This window comes from Falco peregrinus, chromosome 1 (genome assembly GCF_023634155.1).
Source record: "Falco peregrinus isolate bFalPer1 chromosome 1, bFalPer1.pri, whole genome shotgun sequence".
Taxonomy (NCBI): Eukaryota; Metazoa; Chordata; class Aves; order Falconiformes; family Falconidae; genus Falco; species Falco peregrinus.
The window spans coordinates 24,103,567-24,127,700 of NC_073721.1; the positions used below are offsets into that span (position 1 = coordinate 24,103,567).

The 24,134-nt window shown below is 38.0% G+C and overlaps 2 protein-coding genes across 9 annotated transcripts in view; one reads left to right on the forward strand and one right to left on the reverse strand.

The window, feature by feature from the left end:
• The window catches only part of MAPK8 (mitogen-activated protein kinase 8), a 167,056-nt gene that overhangs the window by 24,562 nt on the left and 118,360 nt on the right, over positions 1 to 24,134 (forward strand). The window lies entirely within an intron of this gene.
• Positions 3,422 to 24,134, reverse strand: part of FRMPD2 (FERM and PDZ domain containing 2) — a 77,141-nt gene continuing 56,428 nt past the window's right edge. For 5 of the 8 annotated variants that reach the window (XM_055793519.1, XM_055793532.1, XM_055793538.1 and 2 more), the window contains 13 exons: positions 22,903 to 22,989; positions 22,397 to 22,461; positions 21,093 to 21,254; positions 20,049 to 20,220; positions 18,113 to 18,189; positions 15,938 to 16,023; positions 14,041 to 14,156; positions 11,461 to 11,609; positions 9,689 to 9,779; positions 8,256 to 8,590; positions 6,616 to 6,831; positions 6,284 to 6,346; positions 3,422 to 5,469 (listed from right to left, as the gene is read on the reverse strand). In XM_055793519.1, coding sequence (XP_055649494.1) covers positions 5,398 to 5,469; positions 6,284 to 6,346; positions 6,616 to 6,831; positions 8,256 to 8,590; positions 9,689 to 9,779; positions 11,461 to 11,609; positions 14,041 to 14,156; positions 15,938 to 16,023; positions 18,113 to 18,189; positions 20,049 to 20,220; positions 21,093 to 21,254; positions 22,397 to 22,461; positions 22,903 to 22,989 — 1,691 coding nt within the window. In that variant the 3' untranslated portion in view covers positions 3,422 to 5,397. The remainder of the gene's footprint in view (positions 5,470 to 6,283; positions 6,347 to 6,615; positions 6,832 to 8,255; positions 8,591 to 9,688; positions 9,780 to 11,460; positions 11,610 to 14,040; positions 14,157 to 15,937; positions 16,024 to 18,112; positions 18,190 to 20,048; positions 20,221 to 21,092; positions 21,255 to 22,396; positions 22,462 to 22,902; positions 22,990 to 24,134) is intronic. The other 3 variants (XM_055793542.1, XM_055793524.1, XM_055793551.1) reach the window with 1 other exon arrangement.

A 24,134-nucleotide genomic window follows, 5' to 3' on the forward strand; every position in this document is an offset into this window, starting at 1 on the left:
CACCTGGAGGTGCTATTCCATTGTAATTGCAGTAATAAAGGCATGCAGACTATGCAAAATATCATTTAAAGTGCTATTTATTAGTGCTAGCACTGTAAAGGAAGAAAAGATAGTATGGACAATCTTACATCCCTTCAGATGCCGGGAACTCCAAGTTGTGCCGCATCAAACAGGCATCTGATCTGGGCTCAGCTCACTGTGAAGACCCTGTCCATGGAAGGATTACCCTGTTTTGGTCATTTGAACTATTACATGATTTTCTTACAAGAAAACAACTCCATTCACCATGGCTGCTGTCCAACAGAAAGAATGTTCACATGAGAACTTGCTTCAAGGCAAGAAGTTGCTGGTGGCATAATCACCAGTAGTAAATGGGAGCTTCCTACAGGCTGTCTTTTACAATTAGCTGGCTACACTTATTCTGCACCTAAGAGATACTCCCAGCACAACACAGGCCTGAAGGCTAAGCTGTATGTGCAGCACAGCAAAGGACAGGCTTGGGCCTGCTCAGGTTAACTGTTACGTGGTTACATTCCTTGATGTGCAGTGGCTGGGAATATTACACTGAGATTTGTGACACTATCTCCAGTCCTCATTCTGTAGATGAATTTGCAACGTACTTGACAAAAGAAACCAGTTTACAGGTATTGTCTTACACTAAAAATATTCCAACCCATTTAGTCTCAGTTGCTCACAGTGTTTCATAAAACCAGTTCTAGTGAAACTCCAGGAGGGTTTCCCGTTACTCGTAATTTTCAGTAAATGAAGAAAGCGCTTCATTCCAAAAGCGCCCCTGCTGTAAGGTCAAGAGCAAGTTTATTCATAAGTTAGGCTCTCGTCAGATTTGGACAGGCCCTGTCAAGTTTCTAGATACTTTTCCCGAGGCTGGCTGAGTACTTCTTTATCATTATTTGAGGATCAGGAGGACCAGCAGCAGTATTGCTGTACAGTTGTCAGCAGCCAGCATCAGCTGCCTGGCCAGGCAGGCACTTGCCAGGCTGGAAGGAGAGCACAGCATCCTGCCAAGTCCATCTCGGTAACACTTTTGAGTGATCTTCAGTGGAAGTTCATGACGTGGTTCAGTGCTAATGGCATGAGTGACTAATTGCGATGAATGGTGTCGCAGTAGCCCATCGGTGACGCAGTAGCCCATAGATGGCAGTGTTTGCTGTTCTTTCACAATACCAGCGGTATTTGTATTTACTTGTTCTATCACAGAAGATTCTGTTGTTCAGTAAGGCCATAAACTCCAGCCGGAAAGACAGAGAAAACTTACTGACTCATCTCCCAGGATTTCTAGGAAAATTAAAAGGAAGCCTTCTTATGTTAGTACAAGTTTTAAAAGTACAAGTTGGTACTTTTTAAAGTCAGTTTTTCAAACCTGACAATGTTCTGACAATGTACACAGTCACCTCCATGTCCTGAGTCCATGGAATTCAATGAAGGTGTTAAAGAATGGGGATGCTGGTTTCCTCCTACTCACATGATTTTGTAACTTAATAGCAATGAGATGGTTGTCCTTGCTATACTTGCTTTTAAATTGAGATAAAATGGTAGACATAGAAAACTTAGCAGCAGTCTCAATGGCAGTGGAATGGTTGCTTCCCCAGAGTAAGATGACGAGATGTGCTTGCTGTTCTGTGGACAGAGCTACTATCTGAACATAGACTGTCATTGACAAGGTTTTGTGCTACAGTATGAATCTGAGGCCTAGCAGATGTTGACTTGGTTTGAGTGCTTGTTATAGCAGGGACTGCCTGCAACAAATGTGTCCCTTCTGTTTGCATTTGTACTACAGCTTGTCCTGATTGGTAACTAGGCAGTAGAGCAACGAGACTTAGGAATACAAACAGTGCCACAGTGAGCAGTGTGACCACAGGCGCAGACTGAGGTTCTGTACCATAATACATCTCTTGTGTGTTAGGATGTGTGCAAGGTACAGACCACTTTATATGCTAAATAATATCTCATCAGAAATGGACCAGAGTAGCATGATCCTATTTTCTGACTGAGGAAAAACACTTTTGCATGTAGGCACAGGACCAGAGCTTATATCATCTGGGCTTAGTTATCAGGTTTTTCAAAAACTCTGTAGATCTTAGACAAATCACCAACCCCTGCCTCATCTATGACTGAAATGGGACAGTAGATCTTTCTTTCTATCCAGTTTAGCCTGACTTGTGAAGTAGCGTGAGCTCTTTAAGGAGTGGGTTATCTCTTGTTCCAAATGAATGTGTATCAAGGAGACTTGATTCCATGGGAGTTTTGCATGAATAAAGAATCCAGAAATGGGACTTTCATTTGTGCTGTGTATGGGGGGAAATGGTGTATCGGCTGCTGGACGTAGCTGCATTGCCCTATACTTAAATGCTCTTAACAGTCTTCTAACTGTTCTCAGTTTGTCTACACTTTGAGATCAGTGGCCCCGTCTTCAAAAGATATGAGCCTACCTAAGTACTACAGTTTAAAAGAAACCTGTGAGGTGCAGAAAATCCTGTTTTAAGTGGTTTGTCTTATTCAGGAGGTCTGCAGCACAGCTGGAAGTTGAATCCCTGAATCCTGCCTTTAAATGAGAAGGTGAGAACAGATGGCTCCTTAGCATCTCCAAGACAGCATATACAGCAGCCACATCTGCTAAGTACTTTCTGGTTCCAACTCATTTATTTCTCCAAACATGGTATCTATTGTAGGAGGAAGCAGTGTCTATGATTTCAGTCCTTCCCTCCTCAAAATTTATCTGCTGTCTAGGCTGACTGTCAGCAGTGGAGCTCATGAGTGGTACGAGTACTGAGGTGACCAGCTTTTAGCTTCAAACATGTGCAGAACCTGTGCAAGCCTGCAGCTTTCTGAAAATGTTTTCAGGCTGTGGATTGAAACACTTGCTCTGTGGGATCGCTCTAGGACTGTGACAGGTGGAGGGCCTGTCACCTAGTGTGTGGTAAATGGCATCTATTTGGCTCTGCTCACAGTTGGTTTGAGAGGCTCTGAGAGTTTCTATGGGTGAAAATTTCTTTGTTATGTAGCAACGATGAAATCTCTGGAAAGCCAGTTCTGTTTTATCTTACTCTGCTAGCAGCCTTAGAGGACTAGATCTGTGTAAAAATGATGTCTCATCCAAAACAAAGTTCAGTCTGAGTGAGGATGTCATTACGGGGATCAGAAACGCCATATCTGTTTAAAAGCATTTAATTATTATATTCCTAAGGATAAGAACATGGGATATGGCAGAATGTCTCAGAGGTCAGTAATACCTGCTTTAGGGGAATATACGAAAGGTACCATCATCACAAAATCTGCCTTTAGAGGAAGTTTAAATATAAGCCCCGATTAATAAAATATTATTTTCCCTAGAGGTCCTACTGATTAGTAATTAAGTATTAGAAGTGATTTTTCATAAAAGAGAAATAGAAATGAAAAGCAGTATTTTCAGAAATATTTTTAATAACCCTGTAAAACAGGAAAAAACTTCTGTAAAACAGCAAACACTTCTGTCAAACAGCTGCAAAGATGATGCACAAATGTGGAGAAACAAAAAATGCTGTGAAGATTGTCTTCCAGATCCAGAATGCGCTTTCTAAACCACAGAAAAAACACCTTTGCAAAAAGTATAGGAATATCTTCACTGAGGAGCTTTTTGAAGTTCTTGTGGTACAAAAAGTGTATTGGATATTCATGTGCAGTATAGTGCATTCATTGCATAGCAGTACATATGTGGTAATTAAAATCAAAAGGCCAAATACCAAATGAAGGTAACAAAGTTATGAACAAAAATTTGGCTGATGACTCTTGACAAAACTGCAAATAGCCCTTTATATGCGACATAAAGATAGTAAATGCAGGATGTATGGATAGTAATGCTTCTTGGAAGGCTCAAATTCAATGAATTTAAGACAAAACATTGAATTCTGTATATGTTTACACCTATATAAGTCCAGAGTTACTCCACTAATTTAGCATTACTCTGGATATTTATCAATATGTTTGAAGTTAGCATCTGGCTTACATCATAAATTTCATTTCTATCTTTTTCTGACTTCCAGTGGACTATCTGAGGGCAGAAAGAAAAAATGGCCTTTGGCCTTAATTCTAATTGTATTACAGTGGCTTTTTCTGAAAGTCATACTTCTAATTTGTGTTTAATCCCTCATTCTTTGTGAACCATTAACCTCTCATTCGTAATGAAAATAAACAGCTATTTTATTTTCTTTTTTCTACTGCAGTTTTATATTCAAATGCCTCTTAATATATTCTCCTTTCTGGAAATCAATGATATTTTAAAAATATGTACAATTCAATTAAATAAATTTTGTTGTAATTTCCTATGTTTAAAAGTTACTCTTCCAATGCATATCTAATAACTTCCATATGTGTCACTTTGTAGGTAAAGGACTTAGAAGTAGTACAAACTTGAACAGCAGATTTCTGCTGAAATCCACTCCAATTCACAGTAATAGAAACACTTTTTATAGGAGAAATAAACTGTACAGAGAGTTATTTACTCTAATTTAAAATTTCTGATTTAGCCCCTACTGAAACCAGTGGGACTTCCCATAGATTGGTTCAGATCCCAGATGAGAATTACAAGAGTTAATCAATGGAAAGGATCAGGGGAAGATGAAATGTATATGTGTACCGCAATGCGCACACAGTCATTTAATCTATCTTAGTATTGCGTTCCTTTTCACATGGATACAGAAGGAAAGAATACTGATGCTATCTACAGCTATTCATATTGCTGGGAAAAATTAATATTCCATCCAATTATTAGAACGCTCTTCCTGCTTTGAAGAGAATCAACTAGGATTTAAAGGCATCCTATATTCTGTCATTTTCTTGATTTAAGCTGTCTAGTGATGGTGGTATAAATTCCTGGGCTTGAGTGATGTCTGGAAATGGTTCTACATTGTTCAAGCAACAAAAGGTAACCAAGTGAAGTCCTTCCACATAAAAGCATAACTACTGTAGAAAATAGTGATTTGGGGTCCAGAAGCCCATAGTGCACAACAATATCTAAGGGACGACTAACCTTCCACCAACACCAGCAGAATCTTAGATCTTTATAGCTGATCTCTGGAAAGTAAGGCTATCTCCCTGTCACAGTCCCACAGTATTTCCCTAACAATTAATACATTATTACACAGTACATGCAAATTGTCCATGGCAATTTAACAGCAGTGTTGCATTGCTGGCTGGCTGCTTCTCCAAACTGTGAGACAAGACTTAAATGACTTACGCAGGACATGTTAAACAAGGTTTTGAAATGCCTTAGAAATCATAGTAATCTAGAAAAGCATGCAATATAATACTTGTCTGTGCTGGCTTGACATCTCTTACAGCAATTGCTGGGTAGTCCCTGGAGTGCAAGGGGAATAGCAACAGCAAAGAGTCATATTGCAGTCAGTAGGAATCCACTGCTTGAAGGTTCTGAAGGACTTCCAGTACAACTTCGTAACAGAATATATACTCATCCTGTACACAGAGACACCAATGTGAAACACCTCATTACATTCAACATAAATTCTAGACAAAGGAGGATAGACTGGCTGAAGTGCTGTTATAACACTCAGCATCTTTGTAACATAGATATAAAAAGATAGCTATTTAAGAACACCCTTGTTCTTTTTGTTCCATCACTTGTAAAAATTCAGGAACGTTTCTTAATGCAGTAGCTGTAAGCATGTGCTCAAGTCTTATTTAGGTCAATGAAGGTTATCTGTTTGCTTAATTTTAATCACGTGGTCAATCGTTATCTGGATGAAAAATAGATCAGAGCATGTGCTAAAACATTTGGCTACAGGAAGAGTTTATCCTAGTCTTGTCTTGCTTTTCTTCCCACCACCTCTTTGCGCTAAATTGAGTTAGCTGCATCTTGTCTTTTCCTGTGTGAAAACTCTTTTCAGCAGGAGAAGGATTTACTGAGGTGATGATAACTCAGCAATAGCAAGAATTTGGTTTAAGGCCACAGTTTTGCAGGGTATTGTTTATGGCATCTCAGTGGTTCTGCTGTTGATCCCAGCTTTTCTTTTTGGTTGAAAAAAAAGCTGGGGTGGGGTGGGGTGCTGGTATCTGTACTATATTGGTGCTTTCCATTTATTTAAATTAGTTAGTGAGGGACAGACCTTTCATATTTAAATCTAGATACCACTTGCCTGGAAGGCTGTTAGTTTCCTCAAATGAGAGAACTTAATTATGCTTTAAGCTCCAGATTTATCAAAGCATGTGGATATGTACCACTAATCAAGGCTTCTAAAAATCATAATCTAATTTAATATTGAGAACTTACCTTAGTTTGGATCATGCCAAAACGCTGATCTCTCAAATCTCTCACTATCTGCTTGATGTTGAACTACCAGAAAAGAACACATTTTATTTTGTTGACATATAAGTTATAAAGAAAGAATTAAGCATGTTTGGAGGGAGAAGCTGTGACTCAGTTCTTTTACAAGTAGTGTATTTGTAGTTATTATTCTTGGTGTTTAAAACAACAAAAGTTCAGTTTATTTCATCTTGTTAGGATCAATTCTACCAGGAATTACTCTGGTCTAAGATGCCCACACATGTTGTTGACATCCATACCGGTTTGTAATACTTAACCATGATCTGTTTGATACTTACACTTAGATCTTTTTCTATATAGCTGAGCAGTACTTCAACACACAGCAAAACTCCACTTCTTCCAATGCCAGTACTGCAGTGAGCAACAATTGGTCCTGTACTGTGAGATTTTCTCATGTAACAAATAAATTTTATAAGCTGCTCAGCCAGTTTGGGAGTATCGTGGTCTGGCCAGGTGATAAACTGCAAGTGACTTACAATTCGCTGCTCTTCTGTCTGGAAGAGAAAGACCAGAAATGTTAAAAATGATCAGTGCTAAGACTGAATTTCAAGGAATTCCACTGGTTTTCCTTTATCCTCATTCTTAGCCAATTGTTTATATACCCTACAATTCTTCAGCTTTTCATACTTGACCCTTTTAAGGTTTCTTTTAGGTTTTCACAAATGCACTCAGAAGACAAAGGCCTAGAAAATTTACTGCATATAATTTTCATGAGACAATGAAGTTACTCTGTTGCCGCAAAAGGATGTAGTTATTTTAGTTGTTGGCTAGAAAGGAAAACCAAAAACATTTGTTAAATTAGAACACTTCAGTACTGTTTACTAAATTGTTTTTGTAACAACTATGCCAATAGAAGAGTAGTGATATGATAGCCATGCTGGTAAGTTCATGAATATTATTCTGGCTATCAAATATAAAAGAACATTTTTTTATTAGATATCCTGACGTACAAACCAAATCAACTAAAAAGTGCTTACAAGAATAATCACTACGTAGATAAAATAAAGACTACTATTAATTGAATGGTTCAGGAAAAGTACGTGTTGCCAGCTTGCCAAAGCACACTAAGCTGAATGCAAGAAACCTACCTGGATATCTACCATCAGAAGAATTTGAATGCATGTCTGGTTTTCTGCTGAAATAAACCAGTGGCTTTCTGTAGTAATTTGGTACTGGCCCATCTTCCTATCTGAATAAACTTTTGGGAAGACTCATATCAAATGCTTTACACTCAGTGACATAAGGTGAATTGTGCTTTCTTCATATAGAGAAATTTTTGTCTTGACGGAAAAAGACGCCAAGTCAGTCTGGCAAAAGTATGATTTTTTTAATTATTCCATTAATTAATATGTCCAGCAGAAATTTTTGCAAAGCTTTACTTAATACTGAGGCAAGACTGGTGGACTCATAGTTGCCCTGATTTCCATGTTCTTACACCTGGATTCTGTATTTGTTAGGTTTCAAAAAAATGGGTGCTAGACTTGTAGTTTCATGTCTTTTAATGGATGAAAGAAGTATCATTTGTTCAAAACTCTGGGATGCAAACCACCTTCTTCCCCTCTCTCCTTCCAGCTATGATTACAGAATATGAATCCACTCTGGTAGCCCTTACTGATTTGATTTGGTGAGAACGGTAAGCAGTTCTGCAAAACACTGAACACACCAGCCCTATGATTATTAAAGGACTATTTTTTTTACGTTCTTGTTCAAATGTATTTAATGTTGGATCCATTGCTTGTGCAGTGAGCACAGAATAAGTATCACATTAACCCTAATTTCATGCCTGTTATTCAATTTTTACATTCCTAAGAAATACTGAGCAAATGTTACAGAAGGAAACAGTAATACTAGTAGGTACTCATGTAAAATATCTAATCAATTTCATCATATATGAAAGTACGAAGTCTACTGAACTTACCTGCTTGTTGATAACTTCTATTGTTCTAATAATGAAGTATTCCAGAATCTGGTAATTGTCTAGCCTGAGATGGAAATTAGCCAGGTCTATAGAGTCATGGGAGGGTTCAGGCCAGTATCGGTGACATTTGACTTGCCCTAGCTCCACTTCTTTTGTCATCATGGCAATCATATCTGATTCACTCTCCCAGACCATTTGCCAGAAATCAGCCATAGTGGATGGCAGAGGGCTTTGGGTTATAATATAGAAATGTTCCTCTTCTCCAACTTTCATTCTAATGTAACTTGCGTTAATGTAGCCATTCTTTTCTCCCAGAGGAACTCGTGTCTTATCATCTGTACAGAAACAGAAAGTTGCTATTTCAGCTGCAGATCTTAAAGTATCTACCGTCTGTAGCACTCAGGATGGGGAACCTCAGCCTCCAGAATGGAGTTTAGAATGCATTTGTCTAGTAGAGCTAATATCAATCACTGCTAATAGGAATTCCCACAGATAGCTTGTATTGCAGCTGTATTTCTCTTAAGATACTTGAGTAACACTCTGACAGGCCTTCTAATTACCACAGAATTGTTTGGCAGTGATTCAAAATAGTGTATCCAACACTGCTTTTAATGTATGGCATGGGAACGTTGTCACTGGATATTGGTGTTATAAAACAGGAAACTTCTGAGGATGTATACTGTATCACTAATATAGAGAGGTAACTGTGCTACAAATTTTGCATGTGTTGTCCTGCTGCTGCAGTTTAGAAAGACATCAAGGGTCCAGAAAGTGTTCTCCTGTTGTGGTACCTCTCAGGGAATCACTAGGCAGTACATTATTTTTTGGGAAATCCTTGTTGACAGCAGTCATTCAGCTCTTGGACTCACATCTTCCTTCTAAAATGACTTCTCATCAGTGATGAAACTTGTTTCTGACTCAGAACAGAGTTGAGCAGCTGAAAGCTCTGGTTGGAGATTATGCTTTCAAACACTTCTGAAAGAATCTTTATCTTTCTAAGAGCTACATATCTCCATGATTTCCACTGTAATTTTCAGAATTCCACTGTGTCACAAGCAGTAGATGTAGCTGTACATTTAAATAGATGTAAAGAACTGCTATTATTGTTGAAGTTACACTTACCTGTAGAAATGCAGGTCAATATCTCTGAGAAAGAGGGAAGGAAACACCAAGACAGCTGGCCCCCTGTGAGACCAAGTCTTGCCTTGTGGAAGATGATACCTCAGAAGATTACATATTAGGCAATGTAGACTTCTTTAAGTGAACTCTACCTCTTTTGGAAAAATCTCAATACATTTCATTATTAGTGGAACTTTCTGTGACTAAGGATGTGGTAGGATTTGCACCTCCTGCACCTCAGTGTTATAACTGTTTTCCTGTTTTGTGATGTCTCTGTTCATTGAATGTGGGTTCTCATCAGTGTGCATACTTACATGGAAGAATATCTTGATATCTGTTTTTATCCTGGTTTTCTGGTGCTTTGCCAGTTCTGCAGTCATCTATTGGTTTCACACGTTCTAAAGCCTAGATCAAAGAGATATAGTCAATCCGTGTTGTTCACATTCTTTACAGAGTCAGTGTGAACAGACTTTACTGCTATATGTGACCCAAGACCACCAAATAGACTTACAGAAGAAAACCAGTACATCATTCTATAACTTATGGACAAGGAATTAAAATTGCTTTTTATTTTCTTCAGCCTGCACAGTTTCTGAGATTTTCAGATGAGATTTCCAACCCATAATCTCAGTCCCTGTATTTACAAATCCCTGTTGTATATTGCTGTAAAACAGATGTTTGGAATAGTGTCTTAGCCGAATTTCAGCAGTCATAATTGCTCACGTACTGACTAAAGCACCAGCTATTGCACTGTTAACAGGTAGTGAATGTCGCTGAATACTTTTCAGTGACAGAGAAAGTGACGGATATAGGGAACAGCATCAATAAAATGAAGTGCTTATCATAAGGTCATTAAGTATTTCATAGCAGATTTAGGGGAACAGAATGCAGTGTACTGAGAAGCAGGAATGTGCAAGTTAATTTCATTTACAGTTTTGAGTTACCTTCACTTTTCTTTATTCTTTACCTTGGGTATGCATTGCATGATGCTCAGCCTTCACATTATGCCACTATACATTGTATATGGACTGAAATCTACATGACAGTTCTTGAATACCTTCATCAGTTACTACAGCTTTTACTCAGATGAAATGTCCATTAGCTTTGGTAACCGGTGCATCCCCTATTAGATCTCTATGTTGTCTGTGCAGACACATCATTCAGCTTACAGTATGCTATGCCTACATCAGTAATAGAATGGAATGAATGGGAATTAATACGTGCCCTCGAGCCTTCAGGGGAAGTCAGCAAGCCCTATACACTTGGGCCTGTGGGGTTTTGTACCCAGAAAGTCACAGATATGAAGACAAGTGAAGGAAACTGATAAAGTTGTAATTACTATGGAAAAGTGGTAGCAATCTATTTCACTGGTGATGAGTACATCCTTTAAAGGAAACCCCAGTACCGTGCTGATGAATTATGAAGTAATCTGTTCTTCAGGAATTTGCTGATAACCGAGTACTCTGTTTATATCCCGAAACAAGAGATTTTATATGCTTTCCTAATTTTACACTTTTTCATTATTTATATGCCATCAGATGTAATTGTGTGTTTTCATTATCTGTGGAGGTACGTTACTTTTTTATTTTTAATTTCACAAAGTTCCTGACCTTAATAGTATCATGTGGCAATGAGTTCTGTGCACTGGAGCATTGTGCAAAACATTCTCCTTTCATCAGCTAAGTATTTCAACACTAGTGAATCCCTAGCAGCATGGATTTCTTGCTTTAGTGCAGCCTATAGAATAGTTCTTGGGCAGCTGTTTGTTAGAGCTGAGGGAGTAACAGAAAGAAGCAGTCTAGGAATTCATACTCTTGTGTATTCCTTATTTTTCATTCCATGTGGGCAGTATCTTTGGACTGGGAACAGTGTAAGCCTGACCCGCGTTGAAAGAGAGAGATCCAAATACTGTAGCATCACCCAAACAGTAGAGCAGAAGCCCCATTCTGGCTGGAATATTTCTATGAAAAAGTGGAGTCAGCAGAGATATACAGGTCGATCTCCCATACGGTATGCCAAAGCCTGCTAAAAGTCACTTTCTTAGCTCTGCTAAACGCTCAGATCTTAAAAAGAAATCACACTTTACCATAAACTCCTTTAACACCTCTTGATTCTCAATCCGCAACTGAAGACCTCGAATAAGGCCTGTGATGCCAGTTCTTGGACCTACTCCGGTCAGTGATGGTTTACAGTTAATTAACTGAGTCAGTTCATCTCCAGAAGCAAAAGTTCTGCCTATGTATCAACAAAAAAAGAAGGACGTTTTTAATTATAATTGTTCATAGTGCAAATCCATGGCTTTAAAAGCTAGGGAGCTGCAATACTTAAGTACATTTTGATGCTTATTCTGTGGAAGTGAAATGTGAAAAAATATTTTTGGCTTACTTATGTTCACGGTAGAAAGAAGAGTAAGTCAGCACCATGGATACAACCAGCACTGCATTTCATGTAAATTGGAAGCAGATCCAACTATTGCAACTTATTGCCTCATACAGTTTCTAAATACAGTCTGTTCTAAATAAACTGTTCTTGCAGAACTTTAATGCTAGTTTACATTGGTATAGGAGACCGGCCACATCTTCACGGGGAATCATCTTCATGTTTCCAACACTTCCCTGAAAATTATTATGGCCACACCCCACTGCTAGGAATAATCACTGCAAATTCTTCCTCCCTGAAGTAAGAAAATTTCTTATGCTCTTTTCATCTTACCTCATGCTCCCCTACAAGATGTGTAGTACCTTTGATCCCCCAAAATCAGGATTCAGTTTTGCTAATTAGCTCACCCTGAAGTATGTTCTGATCCAAAACTTTGCAAATTGAGAAAATGGATAGAAATTTGTATCTCCAGAAACATCACTACTCACTGGAGCAATTGAAAAACTTTTGTTACCATGTAGAGTAGAAACAGTAGCTTGTTTGGTAAAAAATAGTGGTTTGAGGCAGAGGAATTATGGAATTCATCCTTTTAGTCATAGGCTACTGTTAGCAAAGAATAACATGCCAGCTGTCTCAAAGAAAACCTGATGATCTGTTTCACAGGTTTGTTGTAGTCTCTGTTTTCCTCTTGTAAGATGTCATTGCTACTCTTAAATAATCTCAGAAAAATGGTGTGCTTGCTATGCTTTTGTCTGGGCTGCAACTTGGCTGAGCTAAGACACTTTCTGTTCCTTACCCCTCACAGATGTGAGGGTGCTTCTGTTAACTAGTTGGGAGTGCCAGTGAAGACGGATCCCTTGCTCCAGACAGAGCATGCTGTTTTCCATACACCTCTCTCCTTCCAGATCTAGCAGAATAAAAAATGCAAATTTGAGCAGGTAGTAGAGGATAGACTCATTATAATTTTCTGTTTGCTACCCAGTACTTTGAGTAAACTGTGGTTTACTTCTGATAAAAGCCATCAGCAATTTATTGCTTCCACAGGGCAAGAAGCAGCAGGGAGACCTGTGTTTCAGAGAATCTATGGGATACTGCAACGTCCTAAAGTCTTGTCTGGGGCAGAAGCAGCTTAATTTCCTATAGAAACAACTAGGCAAATCCTTTCTGTAAAATGTCTTGTAGTATCAGAGGGGGTTTAGCCCCTGAGCTGTGAGAGTGCTTCAGTTTGTGTTTAAGCACGTCATTTCTAGAGGTTTTAATGAAACTATTACACAAAGTGAAATTTGGTGATTCTGGGAACAATGTCTTGAGATAGAATTTGACCATTCTACATTTCTGTGTAAGCATTTAATTTACTTTTTTGAGGGTTTGTATGGGAACAGTAAAGGAGAGAAGAGAATGACTTGAAAAACCTATTGCATCCAGTGATAACAAACACACTTTGTAGCATGTTCCTGGAATTTGTTCCATTTATTCTCAAAGCCTTCCTTTCTCATTGTCTTCTAGTACATCCAGTCTGTTTACTGTATCTCTTGTAAGATAATCCATCTACTTTTATTGTATTCATTTTGGGACAAACTAAACATTTCATTTTTTTAAATTATGCACTGGGAAGCTCCCACAAATTTACTTCTGACCCAAATTGCAGCATTCACTTTTTTTGTTCAGCCAGTGAGCCAATGTGTCCTTTCTTTGCACCACTAAAATAGTGCATGATTTGAACAAATGTCATGATGTTGCTCAAATTAATTCAACAAGTTTCTTTTCCTCTTGTTTGCTCAGTTTTTGCACCTAATTAAGTATGATCAAGGTATTCGGAGATTTTCCTTTGGGGAAGGACACAATATAGATCATAAAAAAAATCCCAACCAAAAACTAAAACAAAAGACACACCCCCCCCCCCCCAAAAAAAAAAAAAAAATTACAAGAAGTTGCTCATCCTTTTGAAACTGGAGTTCCAAAACAGAGGTAATCAGAGCAGTGGCAAGTGGGTGATAGGCAGCAGAGCTGCCCTCCCTGGGTTGTTAACTACATTCACACTCATGTTCCTTCCTTCTAGCAGTTCTCCAGAAGGGTAGGAGAGCTCCTGATGTAGACCGCCTTCTTGTGGGTGTTGCAAAGGTTGGTTGGCCTTCATATGTTATCAATGGTAAAAATTGTGCCCTGATCTTTGAGACACAAAGAGCAAAACTTAGCTTGTGTACAAGGGATTGGTGTTCTCACTGTATGTATATGGAGCAGCTGGCCTATAATGTTACAGAAAAAAGAGACGTTTTTGCATGGTTACTTCTGGATAGAGCAGAAATCCTGTGAGGCATATCATCATCTTCATCGTTGTAGCTGTCTGACTCAGACTGCTGACTCTCTCTTCTGCAGCCATCATGTTCTGTGTATTTCTGTGACCTGTAATACAGCATTAGTTGAATAGTCTTATGGAAGCAGAAGCTTTGATAATCTGAACAGTACAAAGGTTTCGTTTTTTATCTATTTTTGATTGCTTTTAACTTTCTTGAGCAACTTATTCAAGAATTAGTGTGAACTCTGAAGAATTCAGGTTCAAGGAGTAATAGCAGCGCTTTGCCTGGAGTAGTGGTTGCAAGTCTAGCTAGTGAAAAACACTGTTACCTGTATGTAGTATTTTATTTTTTCAAAGATATAATAACATACTTTGTATAAAAAGCTGCCCAAAAAATGATTGGAAGTAAAGTTTGTCACAGTTATAGACAATTTTTCATTTTTTCATTTCATTTTCCTGTGTGACATATTTTAGTTGCTAGGCAATCATAGCTAAATAGGATTTTCTTGTTACTGTTCCTGAAGTATTTAGAAAATTTTAGAGCACTTTAAGTATTGTTTAGGTAGAAGATAGACCTGCGATACAGAATACAACTCTAATATGTGCAGAATGGGTCAAATGTTCCTGTACTGGCTAACTGATACCCTCAGACCTAAAATTTAACTATGTTAGCAGGCTTAAGCATGTTACGTTATTGCATTATTCTATCCAATGTATGATCACGATAAATAAAATTAGAAATAGTAAAAGATACCCTTAAGAGCAAGAACAATGTAATAAGTAGCAGTTTTGCAAATATCAGTAACCTTTGCAGGCTGTGCATGTTCAAGTTACACAAAGCTTTTGCAAGTAGAAAATAGAAATACCAGAAAATATTGGTAATAAAAAGCTTCAGATTACAGGACAGGGGCCAGAGAGCCATCCTATTTGCAAAACAACCAGCAAAGACACTGGTTATCCCCATATATGACAAGATAACTTTGTATTACCCATAGATGCATTTATACATCTTGCACACAGAGCAAGAAAATTCAAGAATAATCACATCTGATTACCTGGTATACCACAAGATAATGTTATATTAGCAATGAGATAATAGCAGTTGGCGCTGAGGCTACATTCATATGGATGTTCTCACCTGCAGATGTTCTAAAAGCTTCTTTCAAACTTTATCTCTACAAACAGGTAAGTTAGGGAAGATTTTCATCCCTAACTGATTTGCCAAATACTGTTCTTATAAAATCTTAAGTTTTAAATGTAAATATTTAGTCATTTTTTCCGTTTATGTGGGTTGTAAGTGATAAAGAAAATAAATCATATTTCATATATTCTGCATCATTGTAATAGACAAAACTTCCCATGTCTTATTAACACTCCATTATTGATTTCCCATTTTACTGTAGCCTTAAAATTGGAAGTATAATTCTTTTCTTTTTGTACTATGCACTTTCTTTGGAGTAACATCCTCAAGTTCTCTTGATTCCCAGATGTCTGGAGTTCAACATCTGTATCACTACAGCCATAGTAACACAGGGGTCTGCCCAGACTGCAAGACTTGCTTAGAACACTCGGTAAAACCCACAGGGACCCTGCCCACACCAATGCCTCCCGTTCTTTCTCCTCCTCAGCCAGAAAGGCTAAAGCTAGCTTAGGCATGTCTGCATAAGCTGTTACACCTAGAAGCTTCCATTTAATTTGTCTTAGTAGTTGTGTGGAAGCTGTTTAGCAACTCTTACTGCAGGTGGAGCTGCATTCCAAAAGAACTGTGTTCCTATAATTTGGGACACATGAATGCATTCGCATACCATATTAGGACAGCTCTGGAAATATAAGAATAAATTATCCATACTGTTTATTTTAATAGTTTCACTGCATTTGAAAGACTAACCTGCCTGAAATGTTACTGATGATACCCTTATAGTCTTGTCCAGCCAGCTGACCTTGTAGAGGGGAATTGTGTGTACTTTCTGGATCCTGCAGGTTTAAAGTAAGAAAAAGTTGTGAAAAAATCAGTACACAGAAACATCAAGAATATAGTTACTTTCATTAATATTCTTTCTTATATCTGACAAAAAGCGTGTCCTTCACTCAAGAAGGAAAGGGAAAAATAAAATAGTTTTCACTTTCAGAAGAAAGTACATAACTTTGATTCAGGACTGCAGTATCTACTAGGAGTAAAAAGACACATCAGCTGTATTTGTGAGTTTCATAACAATACATCTCTACAACTTAGCATACATGACCAAACTTTGAAAAGGTTCATGTTAGTTATATCCTCGCTGCTCTCATAAAGAAAATGCAATCACAGGAATCATAGGTCACACTCTACTCTTCACCTCCTAGCTCTTGGCATCAGAAAGCACCAGTGTCTGAGATTGAATTGTTGGTAATTCCCTTTTTTTATATAAGACACGATACCAGCTGGTAGAAGCAGAGGGCAGCTGCTCTACTGAAGAAGCACTCAACTAACAGAGAAGGCAGATCCTTGATCACCCTCCATATGTAGTAGAAGCAATAGTATTGGTGGCCAGTTTTCCATCCTAGAGAATGATAACTGGGTCCTGCATTTAAATAATGATGCAGGACATCTGCTGTTAGTATGTGGAAGTGGCTCCTTTTCAGCTGTAACGCTTGATAATTATTTACATTTTCATTCAGAGTAGTGTTTCTTCTTCTTTCCCTCTTGATATTCCAGATGCACTCAGAAACCACCCTGGCATGTTACACAGTATAAACTACTGAATGCCCCACAGAATCTTAACAGTAGCTGCCACTTATACCTTATTTTCTTATTTTTGTGCTTGTATTTCTTCATTAGAATAGGGGAATTCATGGCTACCTATTTAACCGTGAATTCAGTTACCAATTTTCTGCACCTACTGACTGCATTGACTGGATAATGCTATATGGATTTTTGTTTTCTGTTTGCCAAGGAAAGGTATTTTAGTGTTGCTTTTTTGCATCTATCTTTTTTTTAGTAGCTTGTCATTTTCAAAGTCTGCATCTTTGGAGTAGATGGCAGCTATACTCTATAAAGTAAAACATAAATAATTGCTATTCTTAAGAGACATCTGAAAGCAAGCTGGAAATAATGAAGAGAGTGTTAATGCAATCAATTCAGAAAAGAATTTTAGCATGTGCTTAATGTTAAACATGTGCTGTGCTGAACTAAATAGACTTAACTGCATGCTTAAAGCTAAATTTGTGCCTTAATACCTTGCTAACTCAGGGATCTAATAAGGAACCTGTAACCTTAGTACTATCTCCTGCTTCTCATTGGTGTTATTTCTTGGGTATACTTCTTTTTCAGATCATAGACATGACCTTGTTTTGATAGTACATTTCACCAATGTAACAATTCAGTTCCAACACCAAGAGTGTACTTTAAAACTTTGTCAAAAAAATTCCTTTTCCAAGTTTTCTTAAATTATCCATGTCAAGGATTTCTTCCATTTTTCTTTTCTAGTTTGATTATATTGATTGAGGCAGGTTCGTTTTGGGTTGGGGTTTTTTGTTTTTGTTCTGGAGGATATGAAGAACTACATTTCTCACATCTTCTGAGGAGAGGTTTTACAGGTTTTACAGTTGTAAACTTAGAAATAATAGATGCTGTAAAAATGGAATGTCTTGTAGGGCTTACTAAGATTCAAAAACATAGCCATGTTTGAAGAAGTTTGGTTGCCTCGGAGTTATGAACATTAATATAAGACAGTTGAATAGAAATCTTCTAAAGTATATTGTTTTAAAATATTGAAAGAATGGTAAAATTAACAAATTGTTCATTCAAGTATTACAGAGAACCAGAACTAGACTTGCTTATGCAACCTTCCTTCCCCCCACCCTTTTAGCATATATATTATACTAGTCATATGCTCTTATCTCAGTGGAATCCACTGACTCATTCAAATGTTAGCCGTTCCAGTCATTTCGATACACTTCCCTCACATTAATCTCTTTTCATTAAGAAGGTGTGGTTCTTGCCTACATTGCAGCAAACCCATTTTGCAAACATACATACAAGTACATTGCCTAATCGTTTCTAGAAGCCTGATTCAGGTTTTACCTTGGTGCCCATGTGGTTGGATTCTTCTTCCTTGAAAGTGAAAACAGGCTGAATTCGCAGGCTTCCCTCAGCACTATCTGAATACCAGAAAACAAAATAAAAGTAAAATGCCCATAAAGCATCAAAATAAGATCCATTTCTTCTGTGCCACTCACATCAGATGGCTTTGATCTTGGAAGAGGCACTGAGATACAGTGCCAGAACCTGGCATGGAATATCCCTTTCATGGATACTTTGAGAAGGTTAGTACAGCACAAATGCCACGTATCACCACTGAAGAAGCCAGCATAATTCAGGTTGCCAGAAGATACACTCAAGTAGACAGCTATATTAATAACAGTTATAAAAAAATCTGAAACAGAATTTAAATCTGCCCTTCCTAACCCAGCCTATTCCTTTGCAGTGCTAAGGGATAAATACCACAAATTAACTTTGATGCCAGTGCTTCTATAATACCATTGGATTTTGCTGCTCCAGGAAAACAGTTAAAACTTTCCAGCAGCTGTGTAATTCACCAGTGTCATATGAGATGTAAATAAACATCCTCATAGCTAGGTCCTTGAATTTGCAGAGCTGGAGAAAAGGCTAGTGTCACTGAAGTGAATGGGAGTATTTCCACAGCCCTTAATACAGCAAGAGCTGCAATCAGCCTTTTTATAACTGCCTGTCCTTCCTTTTTTTTTTTGCTTTTTTTCTTTTTCTTCTCTCCTCATCGTTAACTTCCAAAAGTAAACTAGAATAGAGACGGGGCAATGAACATCCTCCTTCTAGGGTGGTGCTTGTCCTCATGGAAAAGTTTTGCTCTTGAAACACAGAGGTAGCTTCCAGAAAATGAAGGAGCGTCCAGTGCTTATGACACAGTCTAGGAGTTCAAGAGTGGTAGGCTCAGTCTAATAGATAATGAAAAAAATTGAGAACCTTGAACCCTAGTGGCAGCTGCTGCCTAACAGCAGAATTGCCTAAAATACCTATGCAGCTAAGTTTGCATCAGTAAAGCTGACTAGATGCATAAATGTTTGCTGTAAAATATGTCCAAAAGTCACAATCAGCTCTGCATCTCTTCCTAGTCAGCTGGGGAGAAAGAAAATAGCAATGGCTGTGCCTCCTTGTCTGAGAAGTTTTGAAACAAAGCCTCCAATTTGTAACCAGCAGGCCAAAAGGTATTAAGGAGGAACTCTATATGCTTCCCACCAAATTTTCTCCACATTATAAGAAACATTTCAGTGTTCAAAGAAATAGAAAGTTGAGGAATATAAACCCATAATCTAGTGGTAATAGTATATCTTTGCTTCCACTCCCAGCTTTAATTAGTATTTAAATCCTGAGTATTTGGCAAAGCAGAGCCTGCAGCACAAGTTTCTTCCATTAGTTAGTCAGTTCTCTAAGTACTGCTCCATGCTGGTAGGTGCACTCTCAAATTAATAGCAATCAACCTGGGAGCAAAGGCTTCTGGATTTGAAGATGAACAAGCACAGGAGAGGAGCTGTCTGCTGGACAGAACAGGAGGTGCAGTGTTTTCAAGAGATAACGTAGGAGTGCTGGGATGTGAAATTTGTGGGAAACATTTTAGCAGCTGAGTCAATAATTGGTTGTGATTCTGTCAGTGAGTTGTATAAAATGGGGTAAAATCAGACCAGGAACCTTCATGACTTAAAAACATAAGCTGAGTTAAAGCATCTTTAAGGGTCTTGTAGCTTTGCTTCTACTAATTGTAGACTTAAAAATCACACTTGGGCATTCCTTCTCTGTAGTCTGTTATCTTAAGTAGCTTAGCCAGAGCTGCAGGTTACAGTGAAGAATGTGTTTGTATCTACAGCTATGAAGTGGGACTAACTGTGAAGTTGGTAACATTGAATTATTTTGCTAATAGGAAAGTTGAATTCAGGCACAACATAGTCTTCCTTTTATCGTATACTGAGTGGATGTAGCTGCTTACCAGGCTCTGCTTTTGTGTTTGGCGAGGAAGGCATACTGTTGCTCTGATTGCCTGAATAAGCCCAATGCAAAGCCATACTTCGGCAGACAGTGATTTGAACAGTGCCTTGAGCCTTGCGCAGCAAATCTGTAACTGTGTGGCGTGGCAGACCAGACACGAAAGTCTCATTCACCTGGAAAATACAATGATGTGTACTTCCAGATTCCTGTAATGGAAAGCTTTTTTAAATCACATAACCCAGTAGTGAGCAATCTTATTTGTGGTTTGTGTGTCCTCATCCCCTCGCATTTTAGTAACTTGCTTCATGAACCTCTCCTCTCTACTACTTTATACCGTGATGGCCAGCAGTACATCACAAAAGTATAGCCTGCATCTCTTCTGAGACACTAAGAGGGCATTGTTTCCCCTACTGTTCAGATGGAAGATGGAGGAGATATGGAAATAGATGAAAAATAGAAAAGCAAACAAAAGTATTGAAACTCTTGGACAGGGAAGAAAAAATAATTTGTGGTAAAAAAGAAAAAAAATATTTATATTAGAAGTTGGTTAAGATAGTAAGATTTTAAATAAAGATTCAAAAGTTCTAATTCTAGTGCTTTTTACTTGTCTTGATAATACATAACTGGCACTGATGATAGGTTCTTGTCAGTATTCTCCTGGTTAGCTGTTATATGCATGCCTGGTCAGTTAATTCATTTCTCTGATTTTTTTCACGTGTAATCCCCGCTGGGCACAGTTACACTATGGATTAGTTGCACTTTGCCGCTTGCCCGGGTATTCTGGGTCTGTTTCTCTGCTAGAGTGCCCAACAGCCACCTCCAGCTGCAGAGAGGCCCAGTCCTACAGGAAGCAAAAGTCTAGGCAAGGGGTGGGTGTCCCAGAACAGCCTTCTGACCCCCAGGAGCCAAGGGACACCATTGTCTACGTGTTTATATGCCAAGCAGTCTCAGATTTCCAATCTGCACAACATTTATACTGAACAGAATGGTCATTGTAGTATAACTAGAGAAAATGTGGGCCAAAACAATAAAGAACAAGCATTACCTTGAGAAGGATGTCACCAACTTGAAGCCTCCCATCTAGATCTGCAATGCTGTCTGGACTGATGGCTTTTATTAGGATAGCCCTACCATTTCTTCCACCTACCAGTGCGAATCCTAAGCTTCCATTTTCTGCTTTTTCCAGCTCGATCTTAATAATGAAGTCCTGCAATAGACAAGGATGCAGTCTAAAGTGGAGTTTATTCAGGACTGTATGTTGTTTGCATTTTTAATACCAAAGAATCCCATTATGCTTTTTTAGGGTCAAGTATTATGTCAGAAGTAGCAGCAACCTCAAAATGTTTATAACTTGCAGCATGACTAGTTCCAATGTTGCAAATATCATAATCAGAAATTATTTTAGCAAGTTGAACAGATAAACCATCATGGATTAAACGATGCAGAAGAAGCAGTAACAGTGATGACTTAACCAAAAGTGAGAAAATTGTTCCAATTTTTCTGCCAAGCTGGAGGTCTAATTTTAACAAGAGACAGCCCTCTTTTGCAAATCACAAGCAAGAGAAGCCCAGTAAATCTATTCCCATGAAATATCATTCCCAACATGGGTAATTTCAATTCCAAGTAGCATTATTTTTCACGTTTGCACAAACAGAAGTGATGTTTGCACTTGTAAGAATTCTGAAGCATTGTATGTTCAGCATGGAAATTACTTCTTTTTTCAAAGAACACACCTTTGTATTTTAGGAATTCATAATTTCAAAAATGGCATTACTCTTTCCAAATTCAAACCCTTACTGTTTATGTCAATGCTGCATAATGCTCCAAAGGTTTGGAGTAATTTTACCCCTTTTTTAAATGCCCCATCAGAGAATTTTGAAAAGAAACATGTTAATCTCAGGTTTCAGCGATGTTGTGGGAAATGCTTCACAATTCCACTTATTTTCCACAGAATCCCATGCTGTGATATTCTGTATCTTTTTCCTGTGATACTTTCTTTCTAAGCTAAGGATTAATCTTGTAAACTATTAAGAGTCTATGAAGACCTAATAGAGGAGCTAGAGTGTATAAGTAATGCTTATATTACTAAGCTCGTCAAATAGTGTTACTATACATTGAAAACTGGCAACAGAAGAGTCTGACCCCAGGAAGTGCTCAGCACATTCTAGTCCATGAATGCTGAAGCAATTCAACACTTCACAGGATGCTCTCCAAATGCATTAGATTCATGTTTTCAAAGAAACTGGAGAGGAAGTGAATACATTGAATAAAACTATTGAAAAAAGTCTCCCTCCATATAGCTCACTTCACTTGATGGGCCGTCTTAAACTTGATAAAATTGTCACTTACCTTACATTCTGGAGAATTGGGAGTGTTTTGCTGAGCACCATCATTTGTTTCATCCAAATGTTTCTCTGTGAAAAAGCGGGCAACAATTTTTAAACAGTTGTACTGGTAAAATGTTCTATGGTATAAAACTTAAAATAATATTCAGAGACATAATGATACATTTTATATTTGACATGTAAAATAAATTAAAAAAAATCCTGTGGACTTATGTGGGCTTACACTGCTGAACCATGAATTGAGCTGTCTGTGCATTATCCCTGCAGACTTTTCACCTTCCAGTAAGCAGGTTCCAAATCAAGCTTTAAAAGCTGCATGTTACAGGGTCAGAGACACCAAATGGACAACAGGTAATGTATAAATGTTCTCTGAAACTCTGAGGGAGGCAGTTTTGTTTATGAAGAATTAAACTTTCCCAGGTGCTTACGGAACCACATACAGACTTACTTTCTTTCCAAGAGAGGGCACAAAATTTTACAAACCCTAATTGAAAATACAAAGTGCCTTACCATGTTGATGCAGCAGATGCTGTTCTTGGGAATTCAGGTTTTCATTTGAGAAAAAAGTACTGGGTTTCTCAGTCTCAGCAGGTGGCCCTAAAAGCATACATGTAGGTTTGTTCTGACAGGCCTCCTGCTAACTTTTATGTACATAAGGGAATGTAAACTCTGTGCTTAGATTATTGAACAAAGCATCAATATCCAAAATTGATACCATTTGAGGCAGTTTGAGGCCATACTGCATGATTAAGTTTGCCAGTTTGCACAGTGATATAAACAATACTGTTGTGAATTGCAGAGATACTGCATCTCAGTCCTTGCTGTTTTTAAAACTGTAACAACAATCAGACATCAGATTGAGTCATTCTAGACATGTGGCAGTGATCAGGCAGAGGAAGAAGCAGGGTGTGTTAATGTCTGCAGAGATGGATATGTAAGAAGACAATATGCACTCTTGACACTCCTACCTCTACCCACCCACCCATAGTTTTGGGGTTCTGCTTTATCATATCTTGGTCATCTTAGTTGTCTTCCATAAAGTACTCTTACTGTACGAATTACAGAAAATGATGAGTGTTCTTATGTTTAAAAAAACAAACAAAAAACCCCAACAACAACAACAAAAAAGTTCCCCGTTGCCTTTGCAATTTTAGTATGCATTTTTGTAACTAAGTCTATAAAATGAAACCTTGCTTACTTAATAGCAAATTATTATAATTTACCTACAAATCTATCACAGATGATAGCAAACAGAACACCAAATACAAAATTACTATAGATTTTTTTAAGTGCCTTATAAAAGGGAAGAATCTTGTTTTATAAGAGAAGCAGGTAACTGTACTATTGTAGAGTTCATAAATCTTTATCAGAGGTGAATCAGATGCAGTAACCTATCTTGAAGGTGTCTTGAGAAATCTTGGAATCTGCAAAGCTCATGGAGCAAGGATAGGTAAACAAGGTCCTACCAGGATACACATTTACTGTGCTTTAGTTATACCACAGTAACTGAGAGTACACATAACTTTATCTGTGTTTTGTAGTAAACTCAAAGACGCTTGTTCTTAGTAAGTGTAATAAGCTGCTTCAGTTTACAAAACCAAAGACATGGATAGTTGTTGAGTAGGAAATCCCTAACTAGCTTAACTTGGAATAATTTCTTGAGGTAGCCATATGCCAGTATTCAGACAAATGTAGGCATATGAGCAGTTCTGGTCCAGGGTTACTTTTTCAGATCATCTTTG